The sequence below is a fragment of the Puntigrus tetrazona genome, chromosome 10 (genome assembly GCF_018831695.1).
Source record: "Puntigrus tetrazona isolate hp1 chromosome 10, ASM1883169v1, whole genome shotgun sequence".
NCBI classification, from domain to species: Eukaryota; Metazoa; Chordata; class Actinopteri; order Cypriniformes; family Cyprinidae; genus Puntigrus; species Puntigrus tetrazona.
The window spans coordinates 12,477,667-12,502,115 of NC_056708.1; the positions used below are offsets into that span (position 1 = coordinate 12,477,667).

Genomic DNA, 24,449 nt, shown 5'->3' on the forward strand with positions numbered 1-24,449 from the left:
CCACTGCAAAGTACAAAAACAAATTCTAAAGTTGCTACTATGCTTTCACATTCATAATGATAAAGGACAGAAAGGGCATGAAGAAAGCTGTCTGTTTTTCTTTCTGGTGGCGTTCAGGCTCAGAGATTGTTTATTCAGCTCGACAAACATTTTGTTTTATCGGTTCTCACGTCAATTTAAGATTAATGCCTCACTCAGCCTACCAGAAAAGCTTTATCTACTTGCTGTGGTCAAGCGTCTGATGTATAAGAACTGCGTTGAAGTGCGAGTCTTAATCAAAAAGTCCATACTGCTCCTCAAACTCAGTGTGATAAACCACATCCATCCTAGACTGAGCCCTATCTCTTTCCTGATACACTAGCACTGCAGAGCTTAGAGATAAGGCTTTGGTCTCATTGATTTATCCGCACTGTTTTCCATAAGATTTAAAGGGCCGGAGCTCTATGGTAATTACGTTGTCTTTATAGATGGGTAATTAGTTTTTGGACATTTATCCCCAGCATGTGGCTTAATTATAAAATGCATCATTTTTCTTAATTTTACTTACGTAAGATGGGCATAGTTAGCGTGCTTCGCAGTAAATTAGTATTTCAGGATATCTATACACACAAAAATTGCATCATGATTCACTACATAGATTTTTGTCATTATCTAACACTATAGAACATTGCCTTTTAATTATGGATCATTGGTTTTAAGACAGAATTTAAAGCATCTTTACTCAGATGCTTATTTGGTGCTTAAGAAGCATTTCTTGACGTTGAAAACTATTTTGCAGTTTAATATCTTGTTGGACTGAAAATTATTCATTAATAGATTTTAGTCTAAATAGATGTAATTTTTTTTTGATGCTTCCTGTGATCACTTTGATCAATTTAATGCATCAAACGACACAGTTTTATTAACATGGGAGTTTTCATTTCAGCTGTCAGTAACAGCTTTGTGTCACTTATGACTGCGATGGCGTTAGGTTTGATTAATGCAGCCTTAAACTGAGACGATAGACGGCGTCTCTGAACCAGATTAAAGGCACAAGGTTTGTGTGTCACAGATGATCACATTTTGCGGCTCCTGTAAAACACAGGGTAATCCCAGCACAGTTCATCATGTTAATCCAGCGTCTTCTGGACAGATTGCATCACCTGCCACCTCTCAGTATTGTACAGATTCCACTCCCAGCTGTCAGTCACTGTGTTGAAGCAATCAGATCTGGGCCAGAGGAGCATCCAGAGCCCAGTGATTGATGCAGGAGCAACACAAGCTCAAGTTAGTTAAGTTATTTCAGGATCTTGGGTAGAGATGCAGGTGTGTGTGTGACCCTGCATCCGTTATGTGCTGTTGGAGTGTGTCCCAGGCTTTGTCTTATCTGGCCCAGCTTTCTTTCCTGTATCCATGTTTTAACACAATGCACAGGAAACAGGAAAGAAGAAAACAGGAATACACTGGACTTGGACTTTGTCTTCTCTTCCAGTGTTGCCCTTATATGTCAGTGTCAGCTCTGTGTTTTTCACGCAAAAATGCAGAATTTAAAGAGTAACTGGTTGTAGAATACCATATATGTGATTTTATTTATTTATTTATTTATTTTTTGTTTGTTTGGTCTTTTTTGGCGGCGAACACACAGGGAAAAAGTACAGGTCACATTTCATCCAATTTCAACCAAAAAAAAAAAAAGTGTCTTTTTGAAGATAATTTATATATGTATATGTATACGTGTCTTCTAAAATATGATTAACACATGTTCTTATCGCCTCGTTTCTCACCAATTGTGACTTTGTAGAAAGTATTTTTCTTGATACAGAGTCAGACTTTCTGTAGTCTTTCCATTTTTCACCATCCACATGAATCAGATTTCTCTCTGCACCCTCATTACCGCTTCAATTAACCTTGTGCTGCGCTAAAGTCGATCGCAGAGACTCTTATCATTCCTTTTCATCATCGCATCCATCCGCTCTCTTGCGCCACAGATATTCTGGATAACGCACAATCTTACTTCTGCAATTAAACAAGATACTTGCAAATATTTCTTAAATGAACCAAACAGTCGCTGTTTGATTGAACTGATGCTCTCTATCCGCTCTCAAGCAATGTCTGTAATTACCGAGAGATAATAGAGAGGAGATTAGAAAGAAAAATGGCAGTAGAGAGAGCGAGAGAAAAGTCAAAATGAGACAAGGGAATTAATTTTCTTGTCAGATAAATTTTTTTACAGTGACCGAGGGCAATCTTGACTGGTTTCGCTGTACATGTTTCTCTTTGTTTAAGCTTCTAAAATCTATAGATTTATTACACATAGGTTTATAAAAACATAACTACAATTGGTGTACCCAGATAAAAAAAAAACTAAAACGTGTATGTGTGTGTGTGTGTGTGTGTGTGTGTGTGTGTGTGCTTACTCAATTCTGTTTCTCAGATAGAAATTTTCCCTATTTCCCACATAAGATCCTCCCTACCACATCTCGTGTTCATTACAAAACCACTTCATAAAGGTTTTATCAGTGAATGAAGAAAACCATCAGTCAGTTTCTCATATCTGCAGTTTGCTGTGTACGTCTCCACCCCAGCCATCAATTCTCGAGGTGATCCGATCAAGACTTTATAGTCGAGATTAGATTTGTAATTTTTATTTGACTAATTTTGCCAGAGCATTTGTAATCATTTTGGGTGTTAACTCATCTTAAAAAGGCAGATCTCTCATCTTCGGTCTCAGATCTGTCTGAAGACTAGGGCCAGGAATGCTTTAACTGTAACTATGCAGTATAGATAGAGTTATTGCAGGAAGTTCTGGCCTCCACCCAGCGCTTTGGCATCCACGCAAACTGTCAGATGCATCAAAGGCCTTCCCTGAACTCTATATCAGAGCTAGTGCCAACTTACAAAAAGTAAATAGCGCTCTTCCTGCAATTAAAAGCATCAGTTTCGCCATTTAAGTCATGCACATAAACACACGCATGGGAGCAGGCTCACATTGTGTCCTACTTTGCCATGTCTTTGTGAATCACATTATCTATGATTCCCTCAGGAATGTTACATTTAAAATCAACGTGATTTTAATAACATTCTTAATGTGGCTTATTTTAGAGTGAAACATCAGTGAGATTTGACTGAATTCTGAAAAATTTTGGTAACTGGGTTAAAAGGCATTACATTTTGTTTCTCATTGAATCTTTCAGGATAATACCAGGAACAAAATCAAAAAACTTTATGGTTCACTTTAAGGTCAATCTCTGACACCGTGAAGACATTTAACATTAAACCCATTGTTTTGCATAAGCTATGCACAGCATAATTACAAATAGTCTTGATTCATGTTAGCGCAGCACTTTAGAATAATGTGGTTAGGCTGTTTTCAGCAAAATGTTCCACATAGAAACTTTAGGTTCAGGTGATGTTAAACAGGTGTAGTGCATAAAAATATTAATAAATAACCTTGCACCTGCATATCACAGATAAATTACATGCAATAACATTATATGTTTGAGAGTCTTTATATAACCACAGTGACTTGACTGATTACAAATACATTTTATTTTTATTTATTTGTTGATATAAGTTCGGGATTGTTTTTTAATGGATCCACATGGAGTCTTTTATGCTTATTTCATGAAAAATGCTGTAAAAACAGCAATAATAAAAAAAAAAAAAAAAAAATTTAAATAATTTAGATTTTAAACAGTAATAAAATAGTAATTTATTCCTGTCATGGCAAAGCTGGATTTTCAGCAGACATTACTACAGTCTTCAGCATCACATGATCATTTAGAAATAATTTGAATATGCTGATTCGTGTTATTATTATTATTATTATTATTATTATTAAAGTTAAAAACAGTTTTGCTGCTTAATATTTTGGTTTTCTTTTTTTGTTATTTCTTTCAGGATTCAAATAGTCCGTTTTGCTTAACATAAATATGCAGGACATGTCAATATTTTTATATCAGCACTGTACTTTGTGTATCTTTGTTGTATAACTGGTGCTGTTAACTGGCAAGCGTACAACCACGTGTGTGCGTGTGCGTGCGTGTGTAGCCGCTATTCCACTTTTTTTGTGTCCATTTTACCGGTGACTTACTGGATGTTTTTGGTTGATGACTTCATTACCTCTCCAGCATATGTGGCTCTAACTGGTAATCCTTTCATCTCTTTTCTGACTTCATGCCACTCAGCAGCATATATTATTCAGATCAGACCCTTGGGAATGATGTGGGAAGATTTCTAACACTCTATTCTTGTTTTCATTAGTATTACAGAAAATAAAAAGTCTGTATTCAGTATTTGAGTTGACGTGAGCCGCTTTCTCTTTCTTGCACGTTCTTTTCGTTCTTCTCATACCTGTCCTCAGAGCTTTCTTCAGAACTTTCTGGGGATCACAGCCGAACAAATAAAAACACATTTGCATCAGCGAAAACATTCGTGTACACAAATGTGCGATTTTGGAGGACTATAATGCCAGAAATCATTTGCAGGCTCATTAGGCTGATGGGATTGGGACAGTACTGGAATGTCTTGTCATTAGGAGATAAATCAGAAGATGCTGTGATGTTATTACGCTTGAAGACTCAGGAAATGGTCTGCTTTTGTCCCTCTTTTATTTTCACTGTAAAACAGAAAAATCCCTTTTCCCACATTTCCCAGAGGAATCATTTATCATTATTAAATTGGACATTCGCTTGAACCGGTCACTTGTTAGCGCACAATAAACTTTACATCACAGATGCTTTCCTCCTGTGGCTTGTAAATAGCTTCATTTTTGTTCTTCCAATGAGTTTAATAGAAGAATTTAAACATTGCTAAGATCCTTATGTGGATCTGAGAGACTCTGTGTTCACAAGAGAGAAAAACACTCCCAAAAGTGTTCTTATTAATGAGAGAGGCTGATGCTAGCCTCAGCTGCTAGTTTAATCTCTTACTGAGGCTTTAGTAGAGCGATCTAGAGATGAGGAGAAGACTTGGGAATGCTGGGTAATGCACCTAATGATTCAGAAGCTCCGCTTTGGTAGATGCAGATAAACGGTGATTATAGATGCATTAAAAACATGACTGCACAAATCTTTAAATATCTCAATAGTTTTGAATGAAAGATTTTCAGGACTGAAGTGCACAAACATTGTATTCGTTTCTGTACGTTTCCCTTTTTTTTATGTTCACTTTTTAATGCATAGCATTTGCTGCCCTCTACTGGTATGAAGGCAGTCTTACAGTTTAAGGTTGAACTTTCGTTCAAAGTTAATGGAAAATAATAACTTTTTTTTCTCTCCCTCTGTCTTTAAGCATTACTTCTAAGCTGCTTAGGGCTTAACATGGTTTGTATGGTACTCTAGCATGCAGATTATAGAAAAATGCCATTATGAATTTAAAGTGCTAGGTTTGTGCCATTATGAATCAAAATGGCCAATATATTGATATTTTATATAGTATAGTATATTTTATATATATATATATATATATATAGATAAGTTGGTAATTATGTTATTACTATTTTTTACTAAGTGTTAATTTGGCAGCAATATATATAGCTATATATATATATATATGTATATATATATATATATATATATATATATATATATATATATATATATATATATATATATATATATATATATATATATATATATATATATATATATGTGTGTATATATATATACATACACACATACAAAGTATACAACATCTGTAATACGTAGGCATGATAATCTGTACATATTTTGTCTGTCCTCTCTGAATGTCTCTGAATTATACAGCCCAGTTTGACCCAGTCCAGGGTATGGCCTTTGGATAGATATTTTCTTCTTTTGGTAAACAATAGAACTGACACTGATTGCATGATAAATCTGGAAGAGACACGACCAGAAATCTGTTTTCCCCTTTGACCTCTGAGATGAAATGTTGATCAAGGTTTTCCATGAAAGCAGATTATTTTCTTTATACATTGATAATGCGATTCAGCGTTTGATCCTGTCCCACATGTGGGCAAAATGTCTGAATTGAGCGACGGCTTTGATTGGTGAGAGTCAATGGAAGTAATTTGACTATCATTGCTAGTTTGCAGACCGGCCCGCTAACATAAAGCAAAAGAAATTGTCTGAAAGATGAGTGCAAAAAGGATTCTAGTTGAGGATTAGTGGGTTTACACTTAAGCAAAGGGAATTCAGCATACGCGTGGCATTGAGGCTCATTGCAGTGGGCCTGTGAATATCCCTCTCCCTCCCACGTACCTTCTGCTAAGCCTAAAACAAGATGCTCGGTGATTGCGTCACGCAGTTTTTCTCCCTGCGGACTTTCATCTGAAATCATAAGTGACAAGAGGATTTTAGAAGCAGATTCTCTCTTATGAGTCTCTGTGTGGCGTGTATTTGTTTCTCCGGTAGCTGAGCCAAAGCATCCCGGCCAAGCTGGCGTATCAAACGGACAACCAGGACAGCTGGATTCAGCTTGTTTACCTCCACTTGGGGGAGTGTATGTCACTCCTGAATGTGTTGGGGATTTTGTTGGGGTTTCAAATTGAGTGCACCTGGACTTGTAGGCTGTCAGGGTTGAATGGAAATATTTAGTGTTTTCAAGGTTGTTAATCGATTTATGCTTTCTTTCTTTTTCTTTCCAGGTGACCTGGCCCAACTTCAGCTGCCTCAGAAAAATGTAGAAGTGATCAAAGGGAAGATGGTAGTGCTGCAGGCTTCTTACACTGGTGTGCAGATTGAGAAAAATACAGTGGTCTGGAACTACATGTCCGGCAGCACAGAAATGGTGACTGTCTTTTCTTCTATATTGTTTTTCTTTGTTTGTGTTGAAAGAGATAGCAGTGTCATTGGATTGTGACATGCTTTACTTCATCTAAACATTTTTCTACAATTCAGAATAATGATTTTAATAATAATAATGGAGAAACGGCATTGAATGTTTATACCCAATACAGCTTTATGCAACTAATTTGACTTTATTGGTCGCTTGTGGAAATAAGTGAACTGCAAAAAAGTTTTTTTGCTTTTACTTATTTAAAGCATATATTAAATAAATTAAGCATAAGATATAATGATAAAAAGTACAATAGTGTGTATAATAGACTGAGAAAATGAATAGTCAGATGTACATAGAATTTAATAATAATACCAGAATTTAGGCTTGTTTTACTAATGTGTGTGTGTGTGTGTGTGTGTGTGTGTGTGTGTGTGTGTGTGTGTGTGTGTGTGTTTAGGTAGTAATAAGTAATAATTAAGGTAAGAAATAATTGTAATAATGCTGTAGTAATACTATTTATAAATAGGAGTCTAGTTCTATTGTAAATGATAATACTCTATGAAATTGAAATGAATACTAATAATCACAGTAATAAAGATTTTAAGTAGTATAATTAATCAGCTAGGTTGCTGAGCAATTAAAAGAATGTCATATCTTGGGTCAAGGGCATATATATTTATCTGATTTCATAGTTTTATATAAATGATTATAATTTTTACTCGAGGTGGTTCAGAATGACATGAATCTGATTTGTAATTGGTCACACTTTTCCTGATCTAGAGGTCAAGAGTGCACCCAGATTAAATCCCCCTCCTCATTATCACCCGTACTCATGTGAACATGTTTCCAGTTCAGTACGCCAATTCCAAATACAAATTCCGATAATGTTATGTCATTCCAAATTAGATTTTGAAATGGTGTGGTATTATGGGTGGGATTATATTAATTCGTTAGTTTTCGCGCAGATGCCAGAAAGTTTAGCACCATCTGTGCATGTTATGATTTGGATTATGAATAGCAGCGATAGAAATATTATTCTGGACTGATTATAAAAAGTCCATATAGTTTTTATTTTAATTCAATTACATAATGCAGAATGAATTATATCCAGATGCCGTCATCACAGAATCACTTGTCTTTCGTGTTAACCATATTGAAGAAAAGAATCATGAGAATCATCACAGCAGACTACCATCTCATATCGCCTGCGAGCTTAAACCATCTTACCTTAAGAGCTAGTATAATACTGTGATTGAAATGTCCACTCTTGGCAGCAGTTGTCTTTCATTCTGCATTACACAGCATCTCATTACTCTGTAAGAAACCGTATTATCTGCAGATCGTAAAATCCTCTATCCTGCATTTTCTTCAGTCAAGATTAAATCTGCACACTGAGGAATCAGCCGACATGAATCCTTTAGACCTGTCCGCTGAGAATTTCTGTCCCTGATCTTACGTCATTCTTTTTTTGTATTATTGTATTTTTACACAGGGCTTACTAGTTTTTGCAGTATATGTCATTAGTATTAGAAACATCCAATAATTTGTATTGTGAAACATATTTCACCTTAAACCTCCTGAACTGTTATAATCCATTCATACCGCATTCGCAATTTCAATGCCTACCGCCCTCTTCTTTGTCTTTCTTCAGGTTATCTCATACGTCGGTGGAGGCTTAAGTCATAGCACTTCCCAGTTCGCAGGCCGAGTCGGTTTTGTGCATGCTATGCCCAACACTAACCTGTCCCTGTACATTAACAACACCAAAGCGTCAGACTCGGGGAAGTACATGTGCCAGGTCATTATCCCAGGCGTCACGGGACCCACCGGAGATGTCACCCTTAATGTTAAAGGTGTGCACTTACTGCCACACATGCACAGTCATAAAACACACATGCATGTCTATATGTAAGATGCTTGTTCTTAACACCTCATATCCCATCCTGTCTCTTTCAGTCCCTCCTTCAGTGCCGGTTTGTCAAGTTAAAGGAAGACCGGTTCTTAAAGGGAACATCACTCTAGCGTGTAATTCTAATGATGGTAAACCTGCCCCAGAATACAAGTGGACCAAGACCAGCCCCACTTCAGAGGTCTTCTTTCCTCCTGCGCAAAGTGAGTCCAAATAAGGCACAAAAATGTGTTTAAATAATTTTCTTTTTTTTTGGCATGCATTAGCCTTAAGATGTTTCTCCAAAAATGAAAATGTACCTTGATATTGTGTAAGGTTCATATTTCTTCCGTGGATGTCTGTGCCATAAAAATATACTTTAGTAAGTGTATGTGGTTTTTGGATACAGTCACAATTGTTAACATCTCACTAGAAGGGAGGAATATTAGTAAATGTTCACTTTTGTGCCCTGTTTAGCTGTATAAGCAATGTGTTTTGTTTTTTCTCTTTTTATTTCTCTTGTGTTCCATCAAGGAAAGTACAGTCAAATCAAAATTTACAGTTTATTCGCTATAGTTTAGAAATGATAACAAACTGTGAGTTAACTCTGAGTTAAAGAAAGTCATAACCTTTGGTAGAAAGGTATGTAAAGAATGAGGTTAGCTGTAAGCTGTTAAATTTAAATATATAAGTACACAGTTAGATAATACCAATTTAGGTCAACCAATTACCAAACAATGCTTTATTTTGTTTAGTCTTTGGTGTAAAAAGTTCACATTAGCAGTTAAAGAAAATACGCTTAAGACGGTGAGGTCAACGTGTCTGAATAATTTTGGTCCAACAAAACTAAAAAAAGGTACATGTATATGTGAACATTATGAGTAAATAATTTCAAAATTTCATTTTTTTGTTTGAACTAATCCTTTAAGCAGGACGAGGAAACCGTTTGACCTTAGATTAAACCTTAAAACCATATATTCTTTGACCTTTTATTATGTAATTCTTGACTCTTCATATATTGGATAAACATGGCTGGCATTCAGCTTGCAATATTTTATCAGTTACTGTGACAGCCTGTGATCTCTGTTTCAAATATTTGAATGTTTCTAATCCCTGGTTGAATTATTTTTGTAAGCGTGCAAGTCTAACTTCAGCCTCACATTGTTGTTGTTGTTGTTGTAGATGAAACGGCAGGAACATTAAAGCTGAACAATCTGAGCAGCAATATGTCAGGAAAATACATGTGCACTGCATCTAACTCTGCAGGAGTGGAGACATGCTACATCAACCTGGAGGTCATCACATGTACGTACTGTTGTTTTCTCATTATATACATACTTTTATTCAGCAGGATGTATTAAATTGAAAAAAAAAAGTATTACAGTTTCCACAAAAAAATTAAGAAGCATAATTGTTTTCAACCTTTATTATTAGAAATTTTTTTGAGCAGAATATCAGTATATTTGACCCTGGACCACAAAAAAAGGTAAAGGGTAAATAAAAAAAACAAAAACAAACTGAGATTGATACATTTTATATATCAGCTGAATGAATAAGCTTTCCATTGATGTATAGTCTGTTAGGATACGATAAAACTGGATCGAGATACTATTTGAAAATGAGTGTAAAAAATCTAAATACTGAGAAAACTGCCTTTTAAGGTTGTTCAAAATAAATCTTTTGATACACACATTACTAATCAAAAAAATAATAATTTTTGATATATTTTGTGTAGGAAATGTGAAAAAAATATCTTTTGTGGTAATATCCTAATTATTTTTGAATGGAAATTCAAAATTGTTCATTTTGACCCATAAATGGTATTGTTTGGCTTTTTGGTATAAATATACCTGTGCAGCATAAGGCTGGTTTTGTGGTCTAGGTTTGCACATTAGAATAATGGCTACTGAAAATGCTGGAATAAATGTCTTTTTAAAATAGAAAATCTTATAAAAAACTAATTCTAAATACAAAATTCAGTTCAACTTTACATTGGGGGTCTTAACTACTGTGTACTTATATTTAATTGAATAATTTGATACACTGCACTTAATGTTTACATATTTTTACATTGTATGTAATACCTGCATGTAACTAATGTCTGTAATTGCATTTATAACTACACTCATCCCTTACACCTCAACCTACCCTTAAACCTACCCATAACTGCAAACCTGTCCTTCACCTTACCCGTATCCCACCTTAATAGCAGCAAAAGTGTTTTACAATACAATATAAACACAAGTACATTGCACTTTGTTTTGTTTGGTTCTGTTCATTCTTTTTCATACTGAATGTTTAGTCATTTAAGTTGCGTGAAGATAAAAAGTGCACATTAACTTTTCCTACAGCGACCAATGCTGGAATGATCGCTGGTGTCACCGTTGGTTGTATTGTGGCTCTCATCCTCATCATCCTCTTCCTCTTCTTCATGTGGACAAAACGGAAAGACACAGAGGAGGATTTAGCCAATGAAATCAAGTAAGATACTTATGATTTCTTGATTGATTTAACGATTTCAAACTTGTGTAGACACTAAGTGTTTTTTTGTGATACAGAGAGGATGCCCAGGCTCCCAAACGCGTCTCGTGGGCCAAGAGTGGCACCGGATCTGACATCATCTCTAAAAACGGCACCCTGTCCTCCATTCACACCAGCTCTTACCCACGAGACACCCAGAACCACCACCACTACCCTCACTCCGACACGGCGTCCATTCTCACGGCCACGGGCAGCACAGCCGGCTACCGCTCGCAGCCTCCAGCGGACTCCACCCTGGAGCGCACGTTGCCGGGCTACAACACCAACCCCACCCCGCCCCGTGGACCCTTGGGACCCCCCAGCACCAATGGAGGCTCCCAGCACACCTCAGTGCCCCGGCCAGCCTCCGCCCAGCCTCAGATTCCACGTCCACCCGTGCTTCCCACCACCGTAACTGCTGCCAACATCTCCCGCATGGGAGGGATACCCATCATGGTGCCAGCGCAAAACCAGGCTGGCTCACTGGTGTAGGGCTGAACATTTCTTCTGAGGAGGACATCATGTCTGCCGTTCCACAAACTGAAGCACACTGGAAAAGATGAATCGGAACCGATGAGCTTTTTGCCTCTGTATGGAAACTGTATGATGTAATTTTCTTTATTTACGTTTTTTATTTTGTTTAAATACAAAAAAAACTACGCAGATTCTATGTAAAGATGCTCATTTTATTGTTTTATAGTTTTTTACTGTACAAAGTATTATAAATCCTCTGCTTTCTATAGAGTGGAACTTGTTTATCTGTAAACAAAGACACTGATCAAAAAGCAAACATGTTGGAATATCAGCGCTGTTAGATCGCTAACTTGCCTTGATGAAAACAAATGAAAGGTCTATTCCACATTATTTACGGACACTCATTATGAATAATTAAGTTTATATATGTTTAATACATACGCGATCAGTCCACCTTATTTTTTTATTGCAGAAGTAAGCTATTGAGTTTGAATGGCTGCACGCACTCTTATGAGAAAATTAAGGTGGATAGCATATGTTTCATAGCAGCATATGTTAAGGGAATGTCGAGGACATCACTTAAAATGTGACGTATTAAGTTGCTATATTTGCCTTTTAAATGTTTTTTGGCCAAATATTTAGAAAAAAACCCTGTTTTGTTATGTCTTAGAGACGTGTGGTAGTGTAGAATTTAGTGGTATCCTAATTTATATAGCTTTCGTACCCCATTATGGTATTTTAAAACTAATGTATTGTACTGAATATGTAAACTATAATTAAACATTCCTTCACCTTACTGTAAATAAGGTATTTATTTCTCATTCTAGATCTGTGGTCATTTCATAATTTTGCCGCAAAGAAGTTCATGATTTTTCTGGTTTACTGGATACAAGAGAGTTTCTGCTTGATGTGTGTATACTGGCTTTCCTTGTCATTCTTATCGGCATTGTACCAGAGCACTGCTAGTGCTACTACAGTTGAAGATGATGAATTCTAACGGAATTAATGGTAGCTTAAGATATATGACAAGCAGACAGGCATTTATGAGGCAAATAAAGGTCATAAGGATAAAACATCCAGTTTCCAGGAAATAAATGCACCAATGAAGCTCAAATGTGGTTGTATTTATTATCACTGAACATCCCAGTTTTACTCAAAAATAAGTCCTGTTGTGAAAGTAAAACGGGTTGCAAATGGCAGTTCCTGGTCATTTTAAGCATACAATACAATAAATCACAATAAGTATGCCAAAAAAAAAAAAAAAAAAATCATGTATATTTGATTTATTATTATTTTACCACATATTTCTTTAAATGCTTCTTAAACCACTGCTGTAATTTTTTTTATGTTGTATGTAGAGTGCGACCGACTGTTTTTCAAGCACAAACGGTTTTATTTTATTAGAAATGTTTTATTGTCTGTACCCATGTCAATCTTTTTGTCATTGCAGAACAGACCACCTCAAACTGTTCCGTATATATGACTATTTACTGTCAGCAGACATGAAAACACTTTGTATTCATATTTTTTGATTAAAAGAAACCGGCTGTAAACATGTCTGTTCATTTACTCGAAAACATAGTAGTTCTGTTGTGTAGAGTCAGAAATGTCACATATTTGATATAATTTTGTGATTCAATCCTGGCATAGGCTATTGACCTACAGTGAACTACGTTTATGTTAATTCTTTTAATAAGTAAATAAATGTTTTTAATGGCGGAAAAAGGTCCACAAAGATTTTCGTGCTTTTCGTTGGAAAGTGTCCACGTGAATGGTTCTAAAGACTTGCTTTAAAAACGAGAGCAGAAGGTAAGATACTGTTAACTAACCTTTTACGACATTTCTGGTGACCCATTATTTATAATATGTGGAAAAGATAATCTAACGCGTTACGTAATGTAAATAAGCCGCAAGCTGTGTAAGATTCAGTCAGGGTCAGACTCAGTATGGCTGAGGTAAATTAACGTGACGGTGCGGCATTAAAAATAAGCACAAATTCCTTTGTTTTTGTGTGTAATCTAATATATATTTAAGATATGTGTTGTTGAGTAACTATCGTTTCAATTAACTGATTAATTCAACTTCAACAGACAAAAGTAGTATGCTAGACAGCATGTCGTTTAAAATATCTCTAAATAATATGTATTTTTTTTTACACTGGTTTAAGCAGAACGAGAAAGACGCTCATGACTCTCAAACTTTTTTCCAGCTAATAAGTATAAACAGTGTCCAGTTTTTAGGTGTACATGTTTCAGTTTAATGTAAGTACAATATTAAACTAAACGCCGAAAAAAACTCGCAAACAAGTACGATGAATTATAATGAATTGCATATGACTGCCCTCCAGTGGACTGTCGTGGTATTACAATGAAATAGTCATTCAGGCTTTCACAGGGTTCGACATTTATTGGAATTATAACTCAGCAATACTTCACATTCCTCCATGTCCCTTAGTAAATAAGAAATATATACATTAAAGATGTAAGCACAAGGCATGAATGACAGTTAATGTTAAAAGTAAAAAAACAAAACAAAAAAAAACAACATGTTTTAATTAGACAAATGGAACCACATTATGTAGAACTGAATAATTCATACATAGGATGAAAAAAAAAATCTCAGGTTACCCAAAATAAGAAAAAGTCACAAGGTTTTTCCCTATAACTTGGCATTAATGTAGAACACTAAAACATGCTGTATTTTCAACCGACTTTGGCTGAAATTAAGCCACAATACTAAAACGGCAAAAGCAGAAAGTGTGGATGGATTATTTTCAAATGTGCTCTCGACTCGATGCGTCTACGCCTGAAGAAGACTGTGAATAATGCCCTTCTCATCGACCCCCGTGTTCAGAACGGATGTGAATGATTGAGTAGTATGTAAAATGCCTTATGTTAGGCGTATTTTTAAAAATAAAAATAAAAATATTACCTGATCGTAGAGTTAAACTGATTATAGTTCACCTGTTACCCTTACACGTTCCGTATGGCTTTTGGCCCGTAGTAACGTACGTAGTAGAAAACATGTAAAGCACCAGGCGCTGTGGTATGAACCTCGTGGATATGTGAATACAGGAAGGGCAGTGAGATGAGCAAGGTCAAAGGTCATTAGATAAGCAAGAGAAGGATGGTTAGATGTTCAGGGTCCCTCGCTGATACTGGATAAGGGAGCTCATGCAGCTGGGCTGGAGAACTGAGAGAGGAGGAACGACGAGCCCTGACCTCTTCTCGGTCTCACCCGGTCAGCACATCACGCTCAGGACTTTAGGTAGGACACAGAACTGGAGGATGGAGACCATGGAGACCTCAATGCTCTGTATGTACTTCATAAACGTTTACACACTCTACTGTATAACTACGCTTCGCTAAAACTGAAACCATAAAAACATTTTAAAATAGACCTTAATTGAAACAAAATATACTACAACTTTGAACTTAATTCAGCTAGTTGCCAAAGCAGCATTTCTCAATTCATTAAGTTTAACACGATGCACTAAAATAACAAAAATAAAAATGAATAAGTAAATACCTATAATATAGTAATATATAATAATATGGACATATATATATATATATATATATATATATATATATATATATATATATATATATATAAAACACAAAACAAAATGACAAGAATTTTAATTCAAATGAAATAATGACTTATTTAGTTAAATTAATCATAATGCAGGTTTGTTATTTATGAGTACCTGTCAGTTAATCCAGTTATTTCATTAAATTGAGATACATACTCTTTCTAGCTTTTAAAGTGTTTCTCGAATTATAGCCTATTTTAGAGGCACATTTAATAATATTATTATATAAAAATAATGACTAAAAACACCATAAACATACATAACACAATACCATAGTAATAACAATAAAAATTGTAAAGTAAAAATGGTTTTAGATTTACCTTTTAGTATATAGTCAGTCAGGAGGGTCGGGACCTTCTCGCTGTCTTCTTTCATGGCATAAAGAACTGAAAAATACAATGTTGAAACAACGGTCACTCTTTGCTTTCCTTTGATGGCCTAAATTCATTATTTTTCATTTTAACGATTAAATAAATTAATATTAATATATTATATATATATTAATATATATTATATATAATATATATTAATAAAATAAACTTAAAATATTATGAAGATTTCTACAGAGAAGTTGTCTTTACTTTGACTTAATTTTAATGCCATCAGTGCAGTGCAGTACTCTTACTTTTTGTGAGCATTTGCAAGTCATCCACAGATGGAGGAGTTCCTTTTTTCTCATATGGGATGACTGTGTTTAGGTACTGTTGAACACAATCAATGTGAAAAAATATGATCAGATCTTATTCCTGCATATGTATGCAAGTTTAGTTTGAAACATTTCCTTACCTGTCTTTCTGTCCCTGAGGTCCCAAATGTCTGTCTGATGCCTGTCTGCAGGATGTTGGAAAGACCCTCCATGCTGAAGCGCTGAAAAACATAAAACATAAAATATTAAGCACCAGAAGCTCACATTTTGTGCAGCACTGCATCCCTTGTGTGCACGTCCTACTCCAAACTAGAGAAAAGAGTGGAAGAATTCAATTGGGGATCTAGAAATGATGGAAGAAGTTCTGAAATTATTTCTTATATAAGTATCTGCAAATCTCTATCAGCAAACGATGAAAACCATACTGTACACTGTAATGTTGTGATGCCATTTATTTAAACATTTATAAACATTAAAAAGTTAAATATATATAATTGTGTGTGTGTGTGTGTGTGTGTGTGTGTGTATATATATATAATATATATACACTTTTTAAAATAATGCTTCTCAAAAAATATTAAAATAAAATTACATTAATTTCAAAAGTAGTTGTTAAATGGTGTATATATATATATATATATATATATATATATATATATATATATATAATATATATACTCTTTTTAAAATAAGGCTTCTAAAAATATTAAAATAAATCATTAATTTCAAAAGTTAAACGGCAGCTGATATAATCATTTACTGGTTAAAGTCCTACATTTCTGAGTTCAGGACAGTAATATATTAAATTTAAGCTTCACAATTTACCACGTTTACTAACTCTAGGCACTGTGTACAAAATAACTAAAATGATCAACTCATCCCTGTGAGAACATGGAGGATGAGGACGCAGAGATGCAGTTCTTGCATGATGTAATCGAATCACAGCTGCATTACAGTAAGAGGAAGCTGGTATTGCCTCCACAGCTCATACTGCAGGGGAATGCTTCCTCTGCTCTTCCAGTAAGTGCTAAGTGCAGCTGAAGAGTAATGGGGCAAGATCCATTAACCTTAGAGAGAGATGTCTGTGCATGGACACTCAACGGAGGTAAACATTGCGCAGTTCATTTCAACACTCTTACTTTTGCAGGCATGCTCCCGGTCTTCTCGGGGCGGGTGGATCCTTGTAGACTCATGGCCTTGTCCTTACGCCTGCGCTTGCTCAGCTCCCTTTGCTCCTTCTGTCTGTTCTGAACCTCCATCAGAGCTGTGATGAAGGTGTTCTTCACCTCCTTCTCAAACTCTAGCTCGTCCCTCCGGGCCAGCTGGGCCACCAGTTCCTCCGAATACTCTCGTATCGCCGCCTCCATCCGACACAAGATGTCAAGCAACGCCGAGCTTGGCATCAGCCTCAGACCTGCATGACAAGCATTCGGTTTAATAAAACTAGATCAAAGTGAGCAACACTTGGCTTTCGCACTGTGAATAATGTTGCTATTTTTCATTCGCTTTCGCTCCACTGCGTATTTGGTTTCATAAACATGATCTGGGATAAAGAAATGCTGAAACAACGTATATTTAAATAGAAACATTCTCCATGTATGCCATAGGCACCTGTTTCTTTTTCCTGGGGAGATGCAGAGCATGTTTACATTGACCAGGATCTGGTAATAATTTTCTCATAATAATGACACTTTTGCTGTCAAACATCATGCTTCGTTTAACCATAAAGATAAATATAAAATGTATATATTATTTAAATTAATGTTTTAACTTTTTCACCTTAACATTTGGTTTTATCTGAAGATGAAACCCTGAGGTTGACATATATTTATTAATTGTTGGTTTGAACAAACACCTTCATAGGAGCAGTTGTTGTTGGAAGCCTGAGACAGCATGCGGATCTCCTCCAGTAGAGAAGGACTGCTTTTAGGGGAAGACACTGCAATATCATCCTCCTCCTCTTCCTCTGTCTCTCCAGGGTCTGGTGAGTTTTCCATCATCTCCACTATCTCCTCAATCACCTGGTGAGAGAATAAATGACAGATTTCAGTGGGCGTTTTGAAGACACAGCAGAAGAAAAACAGCACATGCTGGTTACGTATGTTTTGAAACCTGGTTTACGCTGGTCCTTAGTTGGTTTGAGATGGTCCTGAGCTGGTCTTAAGCAAAAACTAGTTGCTTTGGACCAGTTTAAACCAGCTCAGGATGAGCTCAAACCAGCTGCCATTCTTCAAAACACACATAACCAGCCTATGCAATTTCAACTTTGTATGCAACAAATAAATGTAGCACACTTGATTTTAAATGTAGCAAAGGTTTAAAGCTAGGTTACTGTTGAAGTGTAAACCTGCAAAATGTAAAATTTGAGAAATTGTAATGTAGGCTAAAAGTCACAAAATGCTGGCAACACTACTTTATTAACTTTTGATGCATAAATTAACAAAAAGATACTTCTATATACATACATATACATACATAAAGTTTTAGTTCACCTGATCAGCTGTAATAAGAGGTTCTTCACTCAGACAGTTGGCATTCTCATTCTTCTCATTCATCTCATCCTCTTCTTTTTCATGTATCTTTAAAACCGAGACAAATACGTTCATGAAAATCTTTACAACATGTGTATTAGCATCAGCCGTATCAATATGGCAAGATGCTAGAGAGTAATGGCTCCATATAGCTCCATTACACTCACTGGTAATGTGCTGAAGAAAGTGCTTTCAAATTTGAGCTTGACAGCTCTTCTGGCCTGCAGTGATGTACAGCAGACTCTTGACTAAACTAGTCAAAATCTAGTATTAAATTACCTCATTTCACTTCTGACCAGTTGCATTAGTTGATAATCTGTATATTCTACAAAGAATATAACTGTCTTCTGTCAGTTAGCCATTATTTAGAGATTTTTTAGTGGTGTCTGAACTGTTCATTGTAAAGCTTTTGATAGGCAGATTGCCAGAGAAAGTAGATCAGGCTGGGTTTTTGGCAGCGAGTGACTATCTCTGCCGTCTATTTGGCATAAATATACACACCACACCCTGAATCAAGAGGGCAAAGCTGTACTCTCATATAGTGCTGCAGTCATGTGCTCAGAGGAAATAAAATTGCTTTTTCAATTATAAAGAGACAGATATTTCAAGACGTTTCAAGAAAATCCTCATTTCAACATATTTTATAATGGCCAGTGCGTTTGTGATAACTTCTTCATAATTATAATTATAATTATAATATAATTAATATAATTAATAAATTACCTTTAACTATAAATAATATTTACTGATATCAACAAAATAATAATATTAAGTAATTTAAGTAGTAATGTCATTGTAAGATAAAATTCACATGATTATAAATAATGTAATATCAACTTATAAATAATAGTAAGCTGTTTCTGCATTGGTAAAAATTCTCTTACACGTAACATGTTATTGCGTAGTCATGTTCTATATCACTACTAATCTATACAGTAGCCCTGCAGTATATTATAATGTCAACACCATGAATGTTATGAGAGCAGAGCAGATGTTTACCTCCTGATCTGAGAGGTTGCCGTTCAGTGTTTCTGAGGTGGGGTCGTCCCAGCTGGACACAGAGGAGGGGATGTAGTTGTCAGTCAGAGCATCCCACACACTACAAAAACACATGCATGGACATTTATATACACAGCGTTCCAAACCACAGACAATGAAAATGGAACAAATGAGGCATTCATTCTCAGAATTATGAATGATACATTCTTTAACAGCCACTTTCACGAGCACTCACTTTATTTAATTTTATTTAAATATAGTAATTATGATTAGCAATAAAGAGCATTTGTTCTGTTTGCGTTTGTGTGCAGTAGCTGGTTTGCATGTTTATATAACTGGGCTAGTGACAACGCTTTCTTTCTCTTTTCTGTCTCTTTATCTACATACTGAAATTACTCTTCACACTTTCTTTGTGCCTCTGTCTAGTCATCCTGGGAACAAGTGGCCATTCAAAGTGCGCTGATCCTCTGAGGGCAACACAGACACAAGCCTACCAGCCTCCATTCCGACCCTGCATCAACACCAAACTGGTACAGACTCATCGTCTTCCCATATGTCATTGTCGAAAGGAGTTTAATTTCTGTTTACTGTCTAGAGATCTCCAAAGGCAGCATCTTATCTAGAATATTTGGCAACCACAGGTAAAAAGTGATATAAATATATACTGAAAATTGCAGCAGGCTGGTTTCTGTAATTCATCGGATGCACAGCCACAGGCTGAATTCTAGCGCAGGGACAGATTTGTGTCTGAATACAAGCCAAGAACAAAAGCCACGGGCAATGAGAACACATCACAGCAGGGAATGCAGAAAATAACATGCTAACAAATCATAAATCAACGGCATATTTACAGCACAAACTATGAGAGTAATGAGCAAGATGCTCAAATACCGGAAAACAGGGATATATGCAGTTTTATCTTTTACAAGGCTTCAAAAGGCAATTTCTGTTTTAATTTTAATCTAATTTTCTCTTATTTTAGTGCTCTTTTTTATTTACTTGCTAATATTAGTGTATATTTTCGCCTTTACAGTCTCAATCACTGATGATGTTTTGGCTGTTTTAAATCAACAAGGATGTACGCTATATTTAGACCAAGGGATTTTTTTTGTCCTATTTTGCGAGAGGCAGATTTGACGGCAGAGAGAGGATGGTGACAGGCTGCCAGCACAGACAAGTCAGGACAAACAAAAGCACTGAGGCGTATAAAAATTCGCTGAATAATTCACGGCCAAACCGTGGACACATGCACACAGACAGGCGCTGGTGATGGACAAAGGGTGTTTTTTTACAGTTTGATTGGCAGGCTAGTTGGCAAGGATGTCAGACATGTCCTCACTTTTGATTGGCAGAAAGACAGCCAACTGGATGGGCATATTTATCAGCATAGTCATAACAGTATCCATGCTACTTTTTAGTGGTGAAAAATGCAATGTTAATTGCATTAAACTGCATGTACCATCTACATGCACCTCCTAGAAACAGAACAGAAAAGATCTTACTCTTCATCTTGAAGCCTTTCTTCATCCTCCTCGGCGTGCGTTTGGTTGCGAACAGGTGCCAGACCTTCTGTCTTGGTGTTGTAATTGTGGAAGCACACGTTTAGCTTTTCATCAAATTCATTGACGAGGTCCTCCATGGACTTGAAGCTCATCATCTCTGAGAAGTTCTCCAGCTCTGAGAACTCTTCACGGCACAACGGGGCCAGAGGAATGGTTTTGTGAGGCCGGCAGTCCGGCTCAGATTCAAGCTCCTCCATCTTGCAGGGCCGCAGATCCTCGAATTCCTCATCCAGGCACACCAGAGGGGCCTCCATCCTGATGCCCTCTTGATCGCACAGTCACGTGGAGGCGGTCGCTGCAACGGTCCCTAATTAAAAATATGATAATTGTGAATAAAATGCAGATTTAAAATGTGGAGCTTAAACTGTATTTGAAAATCTAGTTATATAACAAACGCTTTTTTAACTATGAACATTTAGACTATGAAATACAGTTTTTATCAGATGGCATCTCGTTAAATTAATTCCCTTCCTTTCCACCAAGCGAGCAGGGAACACGAATGACTGCATTTCGCTCAAGCAGAGTGAAAGTAATTGTGTTTAATTTGCGTGGCGGTTGATTCAGCAGAACCTCTGGGATTTTTCCCAATGAATTCTGAGACTGAGGCAGCCAAAGTCAACCAGCAATTATAGCTACTGCTAATTCGAATTTAATTTTTCTCAAACATGAAAAAATAATAAATGTGGAAATACATACATTAGCTTTTTTTCTGCGTTCATTACCGCCTGATAATATTTTTAACAAAATTAGTGGTACAGTGTGAGCGTTTCTAGGCAAAAATGCTTCTTGTTATATTCAGATTCACCCAAAACAAATGCTTTACGTTCTATTCAGGTCAAGATGTCTTCCACAAAAATCACTCGTCATTAAAATACACAAGTTCAGTTTGAGAGTAACATAAACCCTTTTTTTCCTGCATTTTCAACCTGTGACAGTTCCCATGAATGAACTCAAAAGGCTTTATCGGGCTTAACGTCAAGCTAAAAGACTGTAGGATAAAAATCCATTTAAAACAGGCTTGCATAAGCTTTTACCCCAACATTACATTAGTCAGCAAAGTTCCATTCCACTAATACACTCTATTACCCTAGTGTGTATGTGTCCGAATGACCTTTTGTCACTTCCTGGTTTTTGGCTACCAATCGATTTGTTTGTCCGCCACCCATAATTCTGTGCCTATGGGCAAAACCCATTCAAAAAAAACTTCCAGTGACCAAAGCAAAGAGGTGACCCAATGTTACAGTGATAAACTGCTGCTTCTTATTCACACTTCCTGAGGAAGGGGGTGGAATCGAGCAGGAGTGTAAATAGCATATTGACCTTAAATCAATCGATGGAACAAACTGTGGCAATGGAATAAAACAGTTTTGCTGTGGGACCTCCGCTGAGAGTGACGTCATTTAAATGGGTATTACGTTCATATTTATCACAGTGCTAAAAATTGCAAAAGATCTTTATAAAACGCACCGCTAAATCTGAATCACAGCATGAATTCGTGAGTGCCAGTTAACAGTGCTTGGGGCAGGCATGACTTATGTTGTGAAATATGAATATGAACACAACCATGTCACCAGATAAGATGAATTGACGAGCCATGATGGGAAGAAATATGGCGGATCACATCATAAAGCATGGGAGAGATAAAATACAGGATTCGGATGAAGAATTTATTTTGCATATCTTTAGCTCACACCACATGGATTCAAAAATATAATTTTTTATTGTCCAAGTGGAAGAAAAATATTGCGATCGTGCAATGCAAAAATAACGATTGTATTTTTTTTCTAGAAGTATGTATCATAGAAATATGAATGAAATGGAAAAAAGAAAGGGATGGATGCAGAACGGATGGAGATCAAGGTTACCCCATTTCCCAGTGGGAATAATAGGAAAACAATGGCGGGATGGAGAAGGAGTGATGGAGGAGAGAGAGGGAGGAACAAATTACCTGCAGAAGAATCTCTCCGTGTGTATCTGGGTAGAAACAGCCCCTCCTATTCCAATATAATCAGAGAGAAACCACCATCAGCAAAACCCGGTCAGGATGAAACGACAGCAGACACAATCATTCCCGTCACACACGCACAAGCTCCGTCTCGTGATGGCCGCTGATCTAGTCCACGGCGTCTTGTCTAAGCCAGTCAAGGCTCAGAGTGTTGTTTTCTGAGCATTAAGCAGCAGCCGTCCTCTCCTGCTCCACGGAGCCTGCGCATTGGTACGGCAACTGACGGAATCGTCCTCCTCACCGACCCTCCCCCTTCTACTCCTCTCCTCATGCACCTCACTCTCTCCGCCCCCTACCCCTCCTGCTCCCTTTCTCTCAGTCTGCCATAAGACAAATCCCTCCATATTCATGAGGTAGGACAAAAAAAAAAACAGCGAGAGGTAATGGAGAGAAGCTGTATTGGGGCTTTATTCACACCTTGAACTCGGCCACATCAGGGGTCGCTTGGCAGGATCCCCTTCTCATTACCCTTCGAAGCATGCTCGAGGGATTTTCAATGAGGAAGCCGTGCTAACAACATGTACGCCGGCTGCTTACTGTCAGTCATTTGACTATTGAAATGAAAGCTATAAATGATTAAAAGATTACAGTGTTTTAATAATGTTGCAGGGTCACACGGAGTATGAGACCATTAGTGAAAGAGTAATATAATGTTACAACAATGTAATGAAAATTTTTAATGAACATTGTCGAATAGTGACCTATAGAATGTGCAGAACTGTAAATGTTTTATTGAGTTTTAAGTAGACATCTTATATGATTTAAATATTATAATATCAGTTATTGGCAGTTTTTTTTTTTTTTAATTGTGCATTTAATTTCTCATTTTTCCTAATTTTTGATTTAGATTACCTCTGCCATCATCTACCACTCATTTAAGGTTATTCTTTAAAAACAATGGTAGCGCTTTGCAATAAGGGTTCATTTATTTAAATTAATAAATAAATGATATATTTAAATTATATACATTTAAATATTTATATAGCATTTTTAATTAAAGTTCAAAATGTGCTAATACATTATTAAAATGTAAAGTTGTGTCTGATAACATTAATGCACTGAATTAACATGAATATTTTAATAACTATTGTTCATAACAAATATTGTTCATATTAGTTAATGCTAATGTTATCAATGTTTATAAAATAAGACCTTATTTTAAAGTGTTACCAAAACACTAATAATTTAACAACAGGTTTAAATGTAATTGTTTCTCAAAATGAATATCCATTTTTCTGTGCTGCATTGTAATGCGTATTATTATGCTGTGATACCCAGATTCCCTTGCCTTGTAGCAATTAATACAATTAATTTAATTTTCTTGTGTCTTATGTTTTGTTTAATTTTATTTGTGTCATTTATTATTTATTGAATGATAACATGAAAATAACTATGGTAACACACAAAAAGTTTAATTTGTTAACGTTAGTTAACAAGTAAATATGAACAGTACTTCTACAGATTTTATTAAACTTAGTTAATGTTAATTTC

The 24,449-nt window shown here is 36.1% G+C and overlaps 2 protein-coding genes across 4 annotated transcripts in view; one reads left to right on the forward strand and one right to left on the reverse strand.

The window, feature by feature from the left end:
* Positions 1 to 13,173, forward strand: part of esama (endothelial cell adhesion molecule a) — a 29,745-nt gene extending 16,572 nt beyond the window's left edge. The window contains exons 1-7 of one of the 2 annotated variants that reach the window (XM_043250467.1): positions 6,323 to 6,459; positions 6,605 to 6,747; positions 8,390 to 8,591; positions 8,695 to 8,850; positions 9,809 to 9,931; positions 10,978 to 11,107; positions 11,185 to 13,173. In XM_043250467.1, the coding sequence (XP_043106402.1) occupies positions 6,661 to 6,747; positions 8,390 to 8,591; positions 8,695 to 8,850; positions 9,809 to 9,931; positions 10,978 to 11,107; positions 11,185 to 11,638 (1,152 nt within the window). In that variant the 5' untranslated portion in view covers positions 6,323 to 6,459; positions 6,605 to 6,660 and the 3' untranslated portion in view covers positions 11,639 to 13,173. Of the gene's footprint in view, positions 1 to 6,322; positions 6,460 to 6,604; positions 6,748 to 8,389; positions 8,592 to 8,694; positions 8,851 to 9,808; positions 9,932 to 10,977; positions 11,108 to 11,184 lie in introns of those variants that run through there. The other variant, XM_043250466.1, reaches the window with a different exon arrangement.
* An 830-nt stretch (positions 13,174 to 14,003) lies between these two features.
* On the reverse strand, positions 14,004 to 23,183 carry fez1 (fasciculation and elongation protein zeta 1 (zygin I)). 2 transcript variants are annotated; one of them, XM_043250469.1, is made up of 10 exons: positions 22,902 to 23,183; positions 20,894 to 21,260; positions 19,392 to 19,443; positions 18,354 to 18,440; positions 17,717 to 17,882; positions 17,001 to 17,275; positions 16,002 to 16,082; positions 15,841 to 15,916; positions 15,536 to 15,601; positions 14,004 to 14,900 (listed from the first exon to the last, which is right to left on the reverse strand). In XM_043250469.1, exons 2-10 carry the CDS (start codon positions 21,205 to 21,207, stop codon positions 14,884 to 14,886), a joined length of 1,134 nt encoding a protein of 377 aa, XP_043106404.1. In that variant the 5' UTR covers positions 21,208 to 21,260; positions 22,902 to 23,183; the 3' UTR covers positions 14,004 to 14,883. The 2 variants fall into 2 exon arrangements, with proteins under 2 accessions (XP_043106404.1, XP_043106403.1); XM_043250468.1 differs by having other exon boundaries at positions 19,392 to 19,491; positions 22,902 to 23,181.
* Between the last annotated feature and the right edge of the window lie 1,266 nt (positions 23,184 to 24,449).

What these genes read in the sequence shown, in the direction of transcription:
- fez1 (XM_043250468.1), bottom strand. Translation starts at nt 21,207, where the DNA reads ATGGAGGCCCCTCTGGTGTGCCTGGATGAGGAATTCGAGGATCTGCGG. An exon ending in CTCTTATTACAGCTGATCAG is followed by an intron (nt 17,883 to 18,353) that starts GTGAACTAAAAC and finishes TTCTCTCACCAG; the next exon opens with GTGATTGAGGAGATAGTGGA. An exon ending in CCTCAGGGACAGAAAGACAG is followed by an intron (nt 15,917 to 16,001) that starts GTAAGGAAATGT and finishes TGTGTTCAACAG; the next exon opens with TACCTAAACACAGTCATCCC.